Raw genomic sequence first — 14,523 nt, 5'->3', positions numbered from 1 at the left:
ATAATAAAAAGGAGATTGAGATAAAAAAGGGGGCATAACAACAAAACAGCACAGGTCAAAACATAGCCATTTAAGCAAAATAGTATTTCACCACAGGATAATCTCGACATAATAGTAGTTACCATAGTGTCTCTTCCCTTAAAATCTTTGGATATAACTTCGTATACTGTAGTATCAAACATATCAAGACAATGTAAAACCATTCAAGAGAATGACAGTATTACAGGGTATTTAGTATCAACCAACAGAAAATGAACAATGGTTTCTGTATAATCTCCTTGTCTATAAAAGTTTTTGTTTGTATTATCACATATAATAACATCCAATAAGATACAACACGTTAAAACCGATGGAGACAGAAGAACAAAAGCTTGATGGGACTTCAAAACAAGAGGATATTAAATCAGCACAACCTATTATGATGTCTTGTTTTCTCCAAAATGGCTGTTCCTACCATCCAACCTTCTCTGCCTCATTTTTGTTGAGCTCATTTTCTGTCACTAGTTGTCAGTTTGTCCTCTTCATTTCGCTTTCTGCTCTATTCATTGTGGCTGCTCTGCCACTGTTTCTGGAATCTTGGTATTTTCCATTTTTAGAATATCCTGCAGTAATCTCTGTAGAGTTGAATTGGTGGTTGCAAATTCCCCTAGGTCCTCTTTATCCTGGAAGCACCTTGTTTTTCCATCAATTTCTGGGGACAGTTGTGCAGTATATATCAATCTTAGCTGGAGTTTATTATCTTTCAAAGCTTGAATTATTTCCCCCATGCTCTTCGTGATTTGATGGTTTGTGCCGAGAAGTCTGCTGTAATTCTGATGGGTGTTCCCTTGTAAGTGATCTGTTTCTTGTCTCTGACGGCTTTTAATATTCTGTTCTTATATTGGATTTCTGGAATTTTGATTATTATATGCCTGGGTGTAGCTCTGTTTGGGTTGTAGGTGACTGGGGTCCTGTATACCTCATACATCTGAGTATCTTTACCTTTTGCTAAATTAGGGAAATTCTCCTGGATTATTTCTGTGAATAGCTTTTGTAGTTCATTTGTTTGTGTCCCTGCTTCTTCTTTTATGTTCTTAATTCTTAAGTTATAGATCCTCTGATCATCTCCTAGTCTTTGTATTATTGCTATTTGTTTTCTTGTTATTTTTAAGAAGTTTTTCATCTCATGCTCCCACCATACAAATCTGTCCTCCAGTTCTGATAATCTATCCTTAGATTCTTTCAAGCTGTTATGCCAGTTTTCAATAGAGTTTTTAGTTTCCTGGTAATCTCTTTGAACCTGCTTCACATATTCTATGTTTTCTCTATTTTCTCCATCAAACAATTCTCCCCTCTTTTTCTGTTTTTCCATTCCACCATCTGTTTTTTCTTGGGCGGTGCTAAGCATTCTTTAACTATTCTACTTATTTCTTGCTTTATTTCATTAAATACTTCATTTGTGAACTCATCTATGAGGCCCCGGAGATACCGCTTTATGTCTGTAGGTGCCGTGTCGGATACTGCATGTTTTCTGTCTTCATTCTCTTTTTCATTTACCTTTCCTGGATCAGTGTTCTCAGGGTTGGGGACTGAGGACCCTTTCTTGTTACTCCCTTTTCCCATACTCTTTGTTTCTTCCATACAATCGTATGTAGGAGGCCCAGTTTTGTTTTTTTTTTTTCTCTTTGTCTGTTACAGTTTGTTTGAATCTGTGGGCTAGGTGTTCCTGCTCACTACAGTGTACTAGGGAGACACAGACCTGGGCAGCCTCTGCTGGGCCCGCCCCTCCAGGTCAACCTACTGAATAGTCACTGCTAGGGTGCACTGCCAGGCGCAGGGACCTGATTTGGACTAGCCTAGTGGATCTTAGTCTGCGGCGTCACCAGGCCAAGCTCTCCCCACCACTCCTGCTTGAGAGGGGAATATGCGACTAAAGTCACTGCAGGGCCCTGTTCCAGCTAGTCTGCTCGTTCCCAGAATGTCCTCTGTTGGAGCCTCCTAGTCCATGAAAGGCTCCCCATTTCTCTCACTCACCTCACGTCGATGCAGGGCTCCCTGCCAGTCCCGCTCTCAACGCTGTTTGGTTCGCCGATTCCAGCTCTCAGCGCTTTCGTGTGTCTCTCTCCCTGCCGTGTGGATTGGGACGCAGTAGCGGCAGCAGGAAATTCAAATCATGGCTTCCAATGGCACGGGATCCAGTTTCCGCACTGTTCTAGTTATAGCATCAGGACTGCATTTCCAGTTGGTTTCTCTCAGCTTAGTTCGTTCCTGGGTCAGCAGGGTACATCTCCCCTCGCATTGGACTTCTCACATGGCACTGCTCCTGGATCCTAAACTGGTAATCTCAGAGAGCCTCCGTGGCTGCTGTTATGTGTCTGCCATGTTCTCCCGGAAGTCAGATTTATTTTTGTTATGGATTCCTGGAGTTCTGTGTGCCTCACTTATCTATAGTGAACCTATAGTGAATCTAACGCAGGTTCCCCATGCTTGAGAAATTTTTTGCTATTACTTCTGTAAATAGTGATTTGTGTTGACTTTTGCTTTTTTTTTTGTCTTTTTGAGACAGGTTCTTGCTATGTGATTCATGCTGGCCTTGGGCTCACTTTGTAGCCCAGCCTGGTCTTGAACTTGCAACAATCTATTTGCCTCAGCCTCATGGGTGCTGGGATTGCAGGAGTGCACCACCAAGCTTAGCTCTGACTCCTGCTTTTTTGCTGACACCTATCAGTTTTAAGTTATTTTTCTTTGTATTGTTTTGCAGCTGTTGAATTGTTATTTCTTGGTTCCTTGTTATTTTTTTTCATTTGTCTTTTTCGTTTTTTATCGGTACCAGGGATCGAACTCATGACTGCCTGCTTGCAAGGCAGGTGCTTATGCCGCTGAGCTAAATCCCCAGGTTCCTTGTTATTTTTAAGAGATGTTTTCTTTTGTAATTGCTGTCTTCAAGGCCTGAAAGTCTCTAGTTTCTTTCAAGAAATTTTGCCAGCTTTCAGTAGTTTTTATTTTCCTGGGTATCTCTTTGAGTCTGTTTCATGCATTCCAATTCTTCTCTATATTGCTCATTCAAGATTTCCCTCATTCTCCTTTTTAATCTATGTTTTCTTTAGATATGCTCAGCAACTGTTTTATTATGTTTGCAATTGCTTCTTTTACCTGAGATCATATTTCTGATCTCATTTCTTTTGCAGTCTTATGAAGTAGTTTTTTTACATGGGTTGCTATCATCCAGAAATTTCAGGTGTTCGATTTCCACTTTCTTCCATGTCAAAGTCTCCGGACTTGTTCTGTTTAGGCTGGAGGCCAGAGATTGCCTTTTGCTCCTTTGGTCTTGACATTTTCCTGTGTTCCTCCAGATGAGTGGGTTGTGGGGTCCTCGATGCTTCCTATGTTGTCTACCAGTCCACAATGTAGAGGGAAGTGTCAGGCATCTGGGTTTTTCCTAACCCAGGTTCCCCAGAAGGTTGTGGTGTACGGGACAGGCTTCTCCAAGGCATGGCAGGCTGGTTCTCCTGGCCAGCGCTGGCTACCTGCAGGGGAGACCTGATGGTGCCCTGCATGTACTCGGGGGCTGGGCTGGCTGCTTCTCCCTGCCTGTGCTGGGTACCATGGGAGAGTCCCAGTGGTGGCCAGTGTGCATTCCTCAGATCTTTGCTTTCATTCCTTAACTGCTGTTAAAGCACAGGCTGGTCTTAGTAATCAGGTGATCCATATTACTACCTAACTCAGTCTAATTGTGCGAAAGTGAGTTATTAGGACTTGGAAAACTATACGAAGGAAACAGTGATCTGTTTTTCTGACATTGCTGTCATCATGGCAGCACCTGTGGGGCAGGCAGCTGATGATTTTACTTCCTAAGGATCTGCTTGCATGGGCTCTTGCATGCAGTCTGTGGCATCAGCAGGATTTGCCTGTTGGCTATCGGAGGACTTGTAAAGGGTCTTCCTGTCTTCCTTCTGTCAGTGCATTCTACATCCTTGATTTATGTTGTATAAAACTTCATATGTTGATTGTTAAAGAGAGCCAGGCTTGCCCAGGATATAGCTCAGAGGCATAAGTGCCTGCCTGCCAAGTGCAAGGTCCTGAGTTCAGTTTTTGGTACCTTAAAAAAAATAAAGCAAAGCTCTCTTTATTCCCAATTGACATGTGAAAGCACCCTCAGAAACTTATTTAAATGAGGTCTGTAGCCTTTCAGTTTTCAGGTTTCTTAGTAATGAGTTTTCTTGGCAGCTGTGAAAACTGGCAGTCTAACTATTGTTCCTTGTCTCCATTGGGTTAGAAGTGGTGCCTGATCCTTGAGGCCTGCCTCATGTACTGTGGGGTGGGTTGTTTTCAAGGTGAGCAGGTCGTTGGTTCCTGTTCCACTTGGAGGGGATGGTCCAGTTGTTTAACGAGTTTAAACATATGTCTATTTCCATATGCTGCCCAGCTGAGATTAGGTCTAGAAAATCTCAGGAAATCTTCCAGTACTGAAAGTGATGGGATAATCATTAAATCCCAGTGTCCTGACCAGATTGTTGCTTGGATACTTACATCCTTTTTTCAGTCCCCCCTGCAGTGTTATTTGGGTATCAATGGCCTCTTTGGCTGTTAAACAGCTGCCACTTCCCACCCCCAAGGTGGCTTTGTTTCACGGGTGGGTGAGCCAGGCTTTGCATATAGTTTGTGAAATGGTTAGGGAGCCTTTGTGATGAGAATGTAAGTTAGCAGCTCATAAATATGCACCTTATGGCAAAGAAGCTTTTATGTCCCCCAAAAGACAGCTATCCTTGTAGACTCAGTGAGGTAGGACAAAGTGAATTTTGTGATGTGTTCACTTACTTTTTAGAAACAAGTAAGATGGAAAGATGGGAGAAGTGGTGAAAATAAGCCTGAGCTAATTCAGCCTAAAGGAAAATGCTGGCAGAACCCAACTGGTGTGTGTGTGTGTGTATGTTTGTACATGTGCATACATGCAGATACAGTGCTAGGAATTTAGGAACATCACCATTGAAAGAAGACCTTGCACCATGAAGTGTGCTAGTACACGCCTGTAATCTCAACACTTGGGAATCTGAGTTAGAAGGATCGCCATGGTTCGAAGACAGCTTGAATTGCATAATGAGATGTCTCAAAAAACCAAAGAGAGAAAGGCCTTATAGAAGCATTTTTGTGAGCACTTTCTGAAACAGCTAACAGGCTTTCTTACAGCAGTCACACTAACTTTGACTCTTGTCTCATTTAACAGTCTGTGAACCCTTACATTGTGAAGCTGTCTATCGTGGATGATGAAGCCACTCTCAACGTGAGTATCTGGATCTTGTGTGTTATCTTGCTCTTATTTAAGGGCCATACTTTCAGGGGACATCTAGAGCAGAGACTTACTGTGCTGACTTCACCAGCCTATAAAGAGTGAATTGAGGGGCTGGGGATTTAGCTCAGCGGCATAAGCGCCTGCCTTGCAAGCAGGCAGTCATGAGTTCGATCCCTGGTACCGATAAAAAAAAAAAAAAAAGAGTGAATTGAATGGAACATCAGTGCTGTTGTCTTAGTGTCAAGGATGAAAGGTTTGAGGTGATGTTTGCTTGGTGATCACGATGCAGTGGTTGCTTATTCGTGCTGTGGTGTGCCAAGGCTGGCTGTTCTTCAGTTGGTTAAGTTATGTATCAGAGGAACAAAGCACAGGTGGCTGTATGCTGGGAGAGTCCTTCTTGTAGAACCAGCTGCATGGTACCTACAGCCTGGCTTGTTGAATCTAAAACACGAAGGATAATGTGTGTGTGTGCTACGTATAGCCTTAAAGTCCGCCGAGTAATTTGATGTTTTTCTTTTTTGGGTTTTTTGAGAGAAAGTCTCATTATGTAGTTTAGGCTGGCCTTGATTTCACAGCAATCCTGCCTCAGCCTCCCAACTGGCATGCACCACCATCCCCAGCTTTAGAGAAAGAGATCTAAGCTGAACAGATGTCTGGCTTTGTTTCTTTTCCCTTAGTAAAAACATGCACGTTTCACTTTGTAGCCTTACTTGACCTTTGTGTCACACCTGACAGGTTCTGAGGACATGTTCCTAGGTCACGTTAATATTTATTGAATGCTTCTTCTTCTTCTTTTTCTTTTCCTGCTTCTTTGTCTTCTTTTGTTTTTTTTTGGTGGTACTGGGGATCAAACTCACAACCTTGTGCTTGCCAGGCAGGCGCTTAACCATTAGGCTAAATCCCCAGCCCTCTTCTCCTGCTTCTTCTTCTTCTCTTCTCCTTTTTCTCCTTCTTCTCTTCTCCTTTTTCTCCTTCTTCTCCTCCTCTTCTCCTCTCCCTTTTCGCCTTCTTCTACTGTTTCTCAGGTTCTCCTTCTTCTTTTCCTTCTTCTTCTTCTTCTGTTTCTTTTGTTGTTCTGAGACAAGGTCTCCTTATGTAGTTCAGACCGAACTTGAATTCACTATCTAGTCCAGGCAATTCACAGCGATATGCAGTGCTCTCAGCCTCCTGAGTGCTGGGATTACAGGTGTCTGCCACCAAGCTCTGCTGCTGTTTCTCCTTTAATTCTTCTTTTCTTGTGGCCTAAAGGAGTGACTTTTCTGTGTGCATTTTATTTAACATGAGACTCATTGTCAATTTTATTGGCTGTTTCCAAGATATGTGAAGACTTGTTGCTTGAATATTCTATCTTAGTCTTTTCGTTGGAAGTGAGAACAATCCCAATCAAATTGTCAATAATCTCCAACTGGTTTTTTTTTTTTTTTCACCTTGTTACTCAATTTAAAATTCTATCTAGAGTTGGGGTGTGGTGGCGCAAGTCTGTAATCCCAACACTGGGGAGGCTGAGACAGATGGATTGCAGTTAGTTCACCAACCTGGGTTACATGAGGAGTTCAAGGCCAGTCAGTCTGCACTGCAGAATGAGACCTTTTCTCAAAAAAAAAAAAAAAAAAAAAAAGATTCTGGGCGCATTAAGATTTCCAAAGAATAAAGCAGAAAAAACTGCTTTGACAGTGCCTCTCAGAGGTTCTGTCCTCATTGGTAGCCCTCAGGCAGGATCTGGGGGCCTGGACCTCAGGGTTTAGGGTCTCCCTGACTGAATCAGAAACAGCACCAGTAGACCCCAGGGGTCAAAGGCTTATTTTAGTTTACTGTTTTTCTCTTTCAGGGAATGGGGCTTGTGATTGCTCAGGCTTTATCTGAATATAACAGGTAAATACATCTTTTCATTTGAATTGGTTCAGTCGGTAACAGACTTGTTAGTGATAGGATTATTTCCAAAAGATGAAAAATATTTCCAAAAGATGAGAAGTATAAAATAAAAAGAGCCCTTTATTCTGAGAACATGGAGAGAGATGACCGGCACCCCCCACTGCTGGCGTCTGGCAATCTCTCTGGCGGACACGTGGCGTGGGGGTATGTAAATAGCCTGGGTTTGGGGTGGAACCTAAGGCGGGCATTAGGGATGTACAGGTAGCCCATTGGTCCTAGGTTTCGCGCCATAGGTAAATTCCCAGGGGTGGGAAGATGGCGTCACAAGGTAAATTCCTAGGGGTGGGGGAGATAGGGGCTTCCTGCTTCCAGTTGAGGCTTTCCTGGCTTCAGTGTCCTATCTGGGCCAAAACCCTTTCAGTTAGCGTTCTTGGGTAGAATTCTCTGAGGTATAACAGCATGTAGGTGTATTTTGGTACCAGGGATCGAACTCACAACCACACACTTGCAAGGCAGGCGCTTTTGCCACTGAGGTAAATTTCCAGCCCCAGCAGGGTTGTTTTTAACATAGGGAAGAGTAGTCACCAGTTTAATGTGCACCTTTTGTCTAAGCAATTGGGCACATTCTTTTGTACACTTTGGTATTTTATTGCAGAACATTTTTATCCTATTTCTAGCTACAAGCAGTCTTTTTCTGTTTAGCCCAATTACATTTTCTATGTAAAAAAAAACCTCCCAGAGCACCAATTTTCTGTAGTACTTTTCTCTCTCTCTCTCTCTCCCCCTTTTCTCTCTCTCACTTTTTGAGACAGGATCTCACTCTGTAATGCACAATGGCCTTGAACTCACTATGTAGTCCAAGCTGACCTCTGTCTCTCAGCAGTTGTCCTGCCTCAGCCTCCTCAGTGCTGGGATTATAGGCATATAATGTCTGACTATTTGTACTCTTTAAGAAAATGAAAATGAGTAGCAGGTGTGTAATCTCAGCTACTTGGCTGAGGCAAGAGGATTACAAGTTTGAGGCCGCCTCTGGCAATTTAGCAAGACCTTGTCTCAAAAGTAAAATAAAAAGGACTGAGGTTCAGTGGTAGACTACTTGTCAAACAAATGCAAGGACCTAGGTTCAGTACCATATGTCACAAAGGAGAACTGGGGGATGTAGCTCAGTGGTACATTGCTTCATATGCCCAAGACCCTATGCTCGATACCCAGTAACTCAGAAATCAGTAAGGAAGTAGCCACCTATGTAAATAAGTGGAGAAGACAACATTGGATTAGGTCTAGTTTGCTTAGACGTTTCTTCCTTCTAATTTTTTTTTTTTTTTTTTTTTTGGTCCTGGGAACCCAGGACCCTGTGTGTGGTAAGCGTATGCTCTGCCACTGAGCATCAGGTCCCACCTGAGTGTTTCTTCTCTTGGTGATTAATCTCAGCTTCCCAGAGTTCCTGTTTTCTCTGTCTCCAAAGGGGCCCTTTCCTTCTGCCTTGAGCATGGAGAGGGATGTGGTATTCCTTGAACAGAAAAGGAGGTATCTTTAAATCTGGATAAGGGCCCCTTTGGAAGCTTGATTTTTTTTTTTTTCTTTTTTTTTTTTTCCTTTCTGGATTTTCCTCATACACAGTTGGGTTTTGGGACTTTAAATCTATTTCATTTCTACAAATGTTTTAGCTCTCTGATTTTTCTCCTTCTCCTTCAAAAACAAACAAGATTTTTACTGTTACAGCCTTAAAGCAATTCCACTATCACACTTTTCAAGTAAGTCTGTTTGGGAAATAAATGATTCAGCCATATGTTTCACACTTTTGCAGCTTGCTTTCTAAGTCTCTCCCCAGATTGGCCTGGCATTTTAGTGCACTGTGCCGCAAGAGCAGAGGGTGCCTGTGAATGTGCAGGGGTTTCCAGGGCTGGATGGTTATAATGCTTCAATTTCTGAGTCAAGGACTTCTCATAGTACTCCCTGACTCCCGATTACCTCGATATCAGGGACAGAGACATTGATAAATGATCCTGAATTTGGTTCTCTTTGTTCAGACAGTATAAAGACAAGGAAGAAGAGCATCAGAGTGGTTTTTTCTCTGCTTTAACAAATATGGTAAGTCCTTTGTGGTTTTTGTCCTGTTCAGAAATACAAGAGGTCTGCAGGGTCACAATTCTGGGCTGGGAGATTGAGGTATTTTGGATGGCTTGTTGGGGGAGAGAAGCTGCTCAGAGCAGTTTGTTTTTTTTTTTTGAACTGTGTCTCCTTTAGCAGATGAACTGTGTCTCAAAACCAGAGAAACTATGAGTCAATCCCAGAGAAAGCAAAGTTCTCCCTCCTTTATAAAGGGAGAACTTTGATTTCTCTGGGATTGACTCCCCCAACCCCCTATTGCTACAGAAAAGATACACAAGCCAGATTTTTGCTTTCCCTCTTTTTTTTTTTTAGATAGGGTTACTCTGCAATTCAGGTTGGCCTTGAATTCACTATATAGCCCAGGCTGACCTCAAACTCACAGTGATCCTCCTGTATCAGCCTGCTGAGCAGTGAGATTCCAGGCATGTACTACTATGCCAGGCTCAGAATTCTGCTTTCTACCTGCCTGGTAAGCACAAAGTCATGAGTTCGAACCCTGGTACAAAAAAAAAAAAAAAAGAAAAGAAAAAAAAAAGAAAAGAAAAAGAATTTTGCTTTCTAAAGGCTGACTCTTTTTGGAGACTAACCCTGTAGAACACAAAATAGGAGCATTTTGGTCTGAGTCCTGCCCTGCGTGCTCTTCTGTTGTCTACTGTGGCCATGGATACCTAGGAGCTGGCTCTGGAGTTCAGGGGTTATGCGCTGAATCTAAGCTGTTTCTTTAAAGAGGTGGGGTCTGGGGTAGAGGTCTGAGGTTACTGGTTGAGCTTGCCAGGCTCCAGAGCAAGGTTCCTCTTTGGAAGCAGTGGCATTTTGGATCAGATACTCAGGGTTTAATTCTTCAGAGATACATTTTAGCAAGTTCTAAATCTAGGCAGATTCAAATAGTCTATCTTGTTGAGCATTAGTGTCCAAGTGTTCAGATCTAGAGCAAGACAGGTTCCAAGTTTGTTGCAAGAAGCAAGTACCCTCTGTTCTCTCCCACAGAGAAACAGTTTTCCTTCAATGCTTTCCCTTTTCCCTTCTCCAAGCCTGCTCTCAGGAAAGATCCTGATAAACTTAACTGTGAGGCATAAATGAATGGCATCTTTGGCTAGACACACATGAATGCTTTCTAGATGGTAGGTCTGATACTGAGGATTGAACTCAGACTTTAGCCCTAAGCCATACCTATCCCCTTATTTTGAGACAGGCTCTCGCTAAATTGCCCATGTCAGGCTTAAACTTGGGGTTGCTCCTGCCTCAGCAGGGATGGCAGGCATGTGCCACCATTCCTGACTGACACATAGGTATTTTGTATTGATATTGATTACACAATTTAAGATGTATTGTTTCATTGTTTTAACTTTTAATAAGGTTTTGTACCAACAAATGAAGTTTCAGTTGCAGCATTTGTGTGCAAAGTAGAAAGTATTTTTCAGGGGTAGGCATCTTTCTTGGTGCTTCTGACATCATACATGTTAGAGGCAACTTATTTATTATTCCCTTCTTATTTGTCTGCCCTGACTAAGCACTGATACTAAAGGTTTTGTTATCTGAAAAATGGACAATGGGTCTGGCATAGTTCTGGTCTGAAATTCAGATATTTCCCCAAAGATAGTGTTAGTTAGATGAAGCTGGTTTGCTTTCTGTGATGGTCTTTGAGTTCATTTTGGCTGCAAATAAGCTATTTCTAAAAAGATGCAGCGACGTGGAGATACTGGTTAAGCTCCATTGGTTCCTTGTTAACTAAACAGATGCTGACTGAAAGGAGGGCTGGACAAAGGTACTGGGATTTTTTTTTGAAGATCCTCCAAAGTCATGGTGCTTCAATAATGTTTTCATAATTTTATTACTTTTTTTTTTTTTTTTTTACTTTTTTTGAGACGGGGTCTCGCTATGCAGTTCAGGCTGGTCTTGAGTTCACTTTGTAGCCCAGGCTGGCCTAGAACTCACAACGATCCTCCCATCTCAACCTCCTGAGTGCTGGGATTATAGTTGTGAGCCACCACGCCCTGCATAATTTTATTACTTATAGTCTCTTAGGATTTTCAAAGTGTGCTGACTTAGGTGTGTGTGACTGATGGTTCAGAGTTTTAAGTTCCTGCTGTTGGAAGCAGCTTGGTTTTAACTGTGATTAAAGACTTTGTCTGTATGAGGCGTGATGGTGCATACCTGTAGTCCATCACGCTGAGAGGCAGAGGTGGGAAGATAACAGGTTCAAGCACATTGTGCAAAATTTACTGAGACCTGTCTCAAAACACTGAAGAAAGGCCTGAAAAAAAAAAATTTAAAAAAAGGTCTTGGAACATAGCTCAGTCAAAGGCCCAGGATTTAATCCCCACTGCAGGGCAGGGAGGGGGTAGGGGGAGGTTTCAGAGGCATCCGGGTTCACATCTTCCTTCTTCATAAAGTCTGCAATTCTCCTTTTCTCCACAGGTGGGCAGCATGTTCATAGCAGATGCCCATGAAAAAATCTCAGTACAGTAAGTGCTTGGAATACTTTGGAGTGACTCAGACTTCAGAGTGAGCTCCCTTGAGGGATATGAAAGTGGGAAATACTTCTTCTGCATGATCTCTTACAGATTTGAGCTCATTTTGTGATATTAACAAGTATTCCTTGGGTTAGAAATCTATTTTGGTATCATGTATAGAACCCCAAGAAATTGAAAAACAGTTCCCAGCTATCTCCAGAAAGACATGGAGAGCTGAGTGTCTGAACCAGATAAAGGTTTAACTGGGATGGAATGGAAAAGCAAAAGGGAAGATAGAAAACAGAAGAGGAAAAAAGCAAGTCTGGAGGACTTCATCTCCACTGCTTTGTACTCTGGCATCGGCTACACAGCGCGTACATGAGAGCCTGGATGCTCAGGGACTGGAAGAGCTGTACGGGAAGCTCACCTTGATGGTTATGATGTTTTAATACCTTCACTCTCAGAGCTGCTTCAGTTTGTTCTTTTTTCTTTAGAACCAATGAGGCCATTCTTCTGGCACTTTATGAAGCTGTTCATTTGAATCGCAACTTCATCACAGTGTTAGCTCAGGTTGGTTGCATTAAAAACTCAGCCCATTTTCTCCCCTGAATTTCATTCAGATCCACTCCACTACAGTGCCCCTACTTTGCATTGGTGGTAACCATGCTGTCTCAACTAAGTTGACCTCAACTAAGATTCCGAAATAAGTTAGTGTAATGACATGAAAAGTTTCCTGGTTCTGCTAACCCCAAGGACTTGACAGTTACTTCATTTTGATCACTAGAAAGTCCTAGAATTCTCTTTTTTTTTTTTTGTTTGTTTTTTTGAGGCAGAGTTTCATTATGCGTGTAGGCTGGCCCCCATCTTGAATCACTCAGTGATTCTCCTGCTTCAGCTTCACAAGGGTTGGAATTATAGGCATGTACCACCATGCCTACTCTGGTGTTTATTTTTGTATATAGCTTTCTGCTTTCCAAACCCTTGTGAAATTACAGCTGATAATAAAATAGGCCATCACTTTCTTTATCATACCAATTTACAGAGAAGTAAAAAATACCCTCTCCAGGATATGGTTAGCTCTTAACAGACAGAATAGTCTATAAGCTTTGAAAGCAGGGAGACAGAATACAGAGTGTTTTATCACATGCCTCAGGGAGAGCCTTCCTAGCTGGCACAGAAGGGTGCCTAAAGTAGGTTAAGAACTCAAGTTCATAAAAGCTATCTTATTTTTGTTTAAAGCTACACTATTTAAAATATGTATATAGGTTGTTTCTTTTCAAGGAAAATGTGCTTATGCTTTTTTCCCCCGCCTTGAAGTCCAGATGGGGGTGGAAGCCATTGTTTTTTTTTTTGTACCAGAAATTGAACTCACAACCTCATGCTTGCCATGTGGGCATTGTGCTGCTGAACTACATCCCTGGCATCCACTGAGTTTTGATCAAAAAATAAGATGATATTTTTTAAAAGCAATATGCTGCTTTGGGATATACCTTGAAGAACACTTGACAGTTTTCATGATTCCTAACAAAACAGTGTTACCTACTTTTCTCTATGTCTTATCTTTTCTTCAAATTCCATATCTGATTTTATTTTTATTTTTAAAATTTAAAACTTTAATTAGTATATGTTTGCAGCACATGATCTCGTCATTCATTTGGGGAGTTGGTATATGTACATAATACATCTCAATTCTTTTCCCTTCCCCTCTGTAACTGGGGTTTAAAGAACTGGAGGTAGGGCTGGGGATTTAGCTCAGCGGCATAAGCACCTGCCTTGCAAGCAGGCAGTTGTGAATTTGATCCCTGGTACTGATAAAAACGAAAAAGACAAAAAAAAAAAAAAAAAAAAAAAACTGGAGGTGAAGGACTGGTGAAGCTGCAAACCAGGACAGATTAAACTGCTGTCCTTGCTGGTGTGGTGGCAGATGCCTGTGATCCCAGCCTTCTGAGACACTGAGACAGTAGGGTTACAGATTGGAGCCTAGCCTAGATTTAAATGCTGTTTTGAAATGAAATATAAAAAAGGAAAAAGAGAGCCGGGTGTGGTGTTGTATGCCTGTAATCCCAGCATGCAGGAGGCAGAGGTAGGATGATCACTGGGAGTTCGAGGTCAGCCAGGGCTACATAGTGAGATGCTGTCTCAAAAAACCAAAAATTATGGGCCCAGGGTTTAACTCAGCGGCATAAGCACCTGCCTGGTAAGTATAAGGTCATGAGTTCGATTCCTGGTACCCCCCCCCTCCCCTGCGCGCAAAAAAACCCCTCCCAATTAAGCAAAAACCAAAAAACTGCTCTCAGTTTACTTCTCCAGAGTTGATGTGGAGGGATAGCTGAGGAAGGTCACGTACGGAGGAGTCGTCTGTTTTGGTCCTAATGGGCATCTTTCTGTGTTTCTCTATGTCTGCACCCCGCACACTACTGTCTGTTGTACAACAGAAAGACTTTTCTTTTTGAGCTTACCTATATTTGTTAGTCAATTTTGTGGCTAGAAGAGTCTATAGATAGGTGGATCTTAGTTCTGACGGGACTGCAGATGCCCACTTTCATGTAAAATCATCTGAATAGTTTTGTTTACTCTAGTTTTTTTTTTTATTATTAGCATGGTTCTGCAGAAACTTAGATAATAGCCCAGTTACTTAAAGAAATCAAACCCACAGAGCTTCTTGGTAGAGCTTAGTGAGCAGCAGTAGTAATCAGGGCTTCTGAAACTAATACTGGAGTTGCTCCTGATGAGCCTGCAGTCCAGTTAGAAGACCAGGATACCCATGAAGACAGACAGCAGAATGTGTTCAGCCCTGAGAGCTGGATTTTCTAGGTT

General features: G+C 42.2%; 1 protein-coding gene across 7 annotated transcripts in view; it reads left to right on the top strand.

The window, feature by feature from the left end:
• Armh3 (armadillo like helical domain containing 3) overlaps positions 1–14,523 on the top strand; it is a 202,672-nt gene that overhangs the window by 36,025 nt on the left and 152,124 nt on the right. For all 7 annotated transcript variants that reach the window (XR_010046018.1, XR_010046011.1, XM_063244396.1 and 4 more), the window contains 5 exons: positions 5,204–5,260; positions 7,098–7,141; positions 9,172–9,232; positions 11,672–11,718; positions 12,201–12,276. Coding sequence is in view for 5 of the 7 variants with exons in the window: in XM_063244396.1 (XP_063100466.1) it covers positions 5,204–5,260; positions 7,098–7,141; positions 9,172–9,232; positions 11,672–11,718; positions 12,201–12,276 (285 nt within the window). In the remaining 2 variants the exon portion in view is untranslated. The remainder of the gene's footprint in view (positions 1–5,203; positions 5,261–7,097; positions 7,142–9,171; positions 9,233–11,671; positions 11,719–12,200; positions 12,277–14,523) is intronic.

The sequence above is a fragment of the Cavia porcellus genome, unplaced genomic scaffold (genome assembly GCF_034190915.1).
Source record: "Cavia porcellus strain 051 isolate PalLab524CR breed Dunkin Hartley unplaced genomic scaffold, mCavPor4.1 scaffold_2, whole genome shotgun sequence".
Taxonomy (NCBI): Eukaryota; Metazoa; Chordata; class Mammalia; order Rodentia; family Caviidae; genus Cavia; species Cavia porcellus.
The sequence above is the reverse complement of the archived record's forward strand: the minus strand, read 5'-3'. Positions and strand labels throughout refer to the sequence as shown.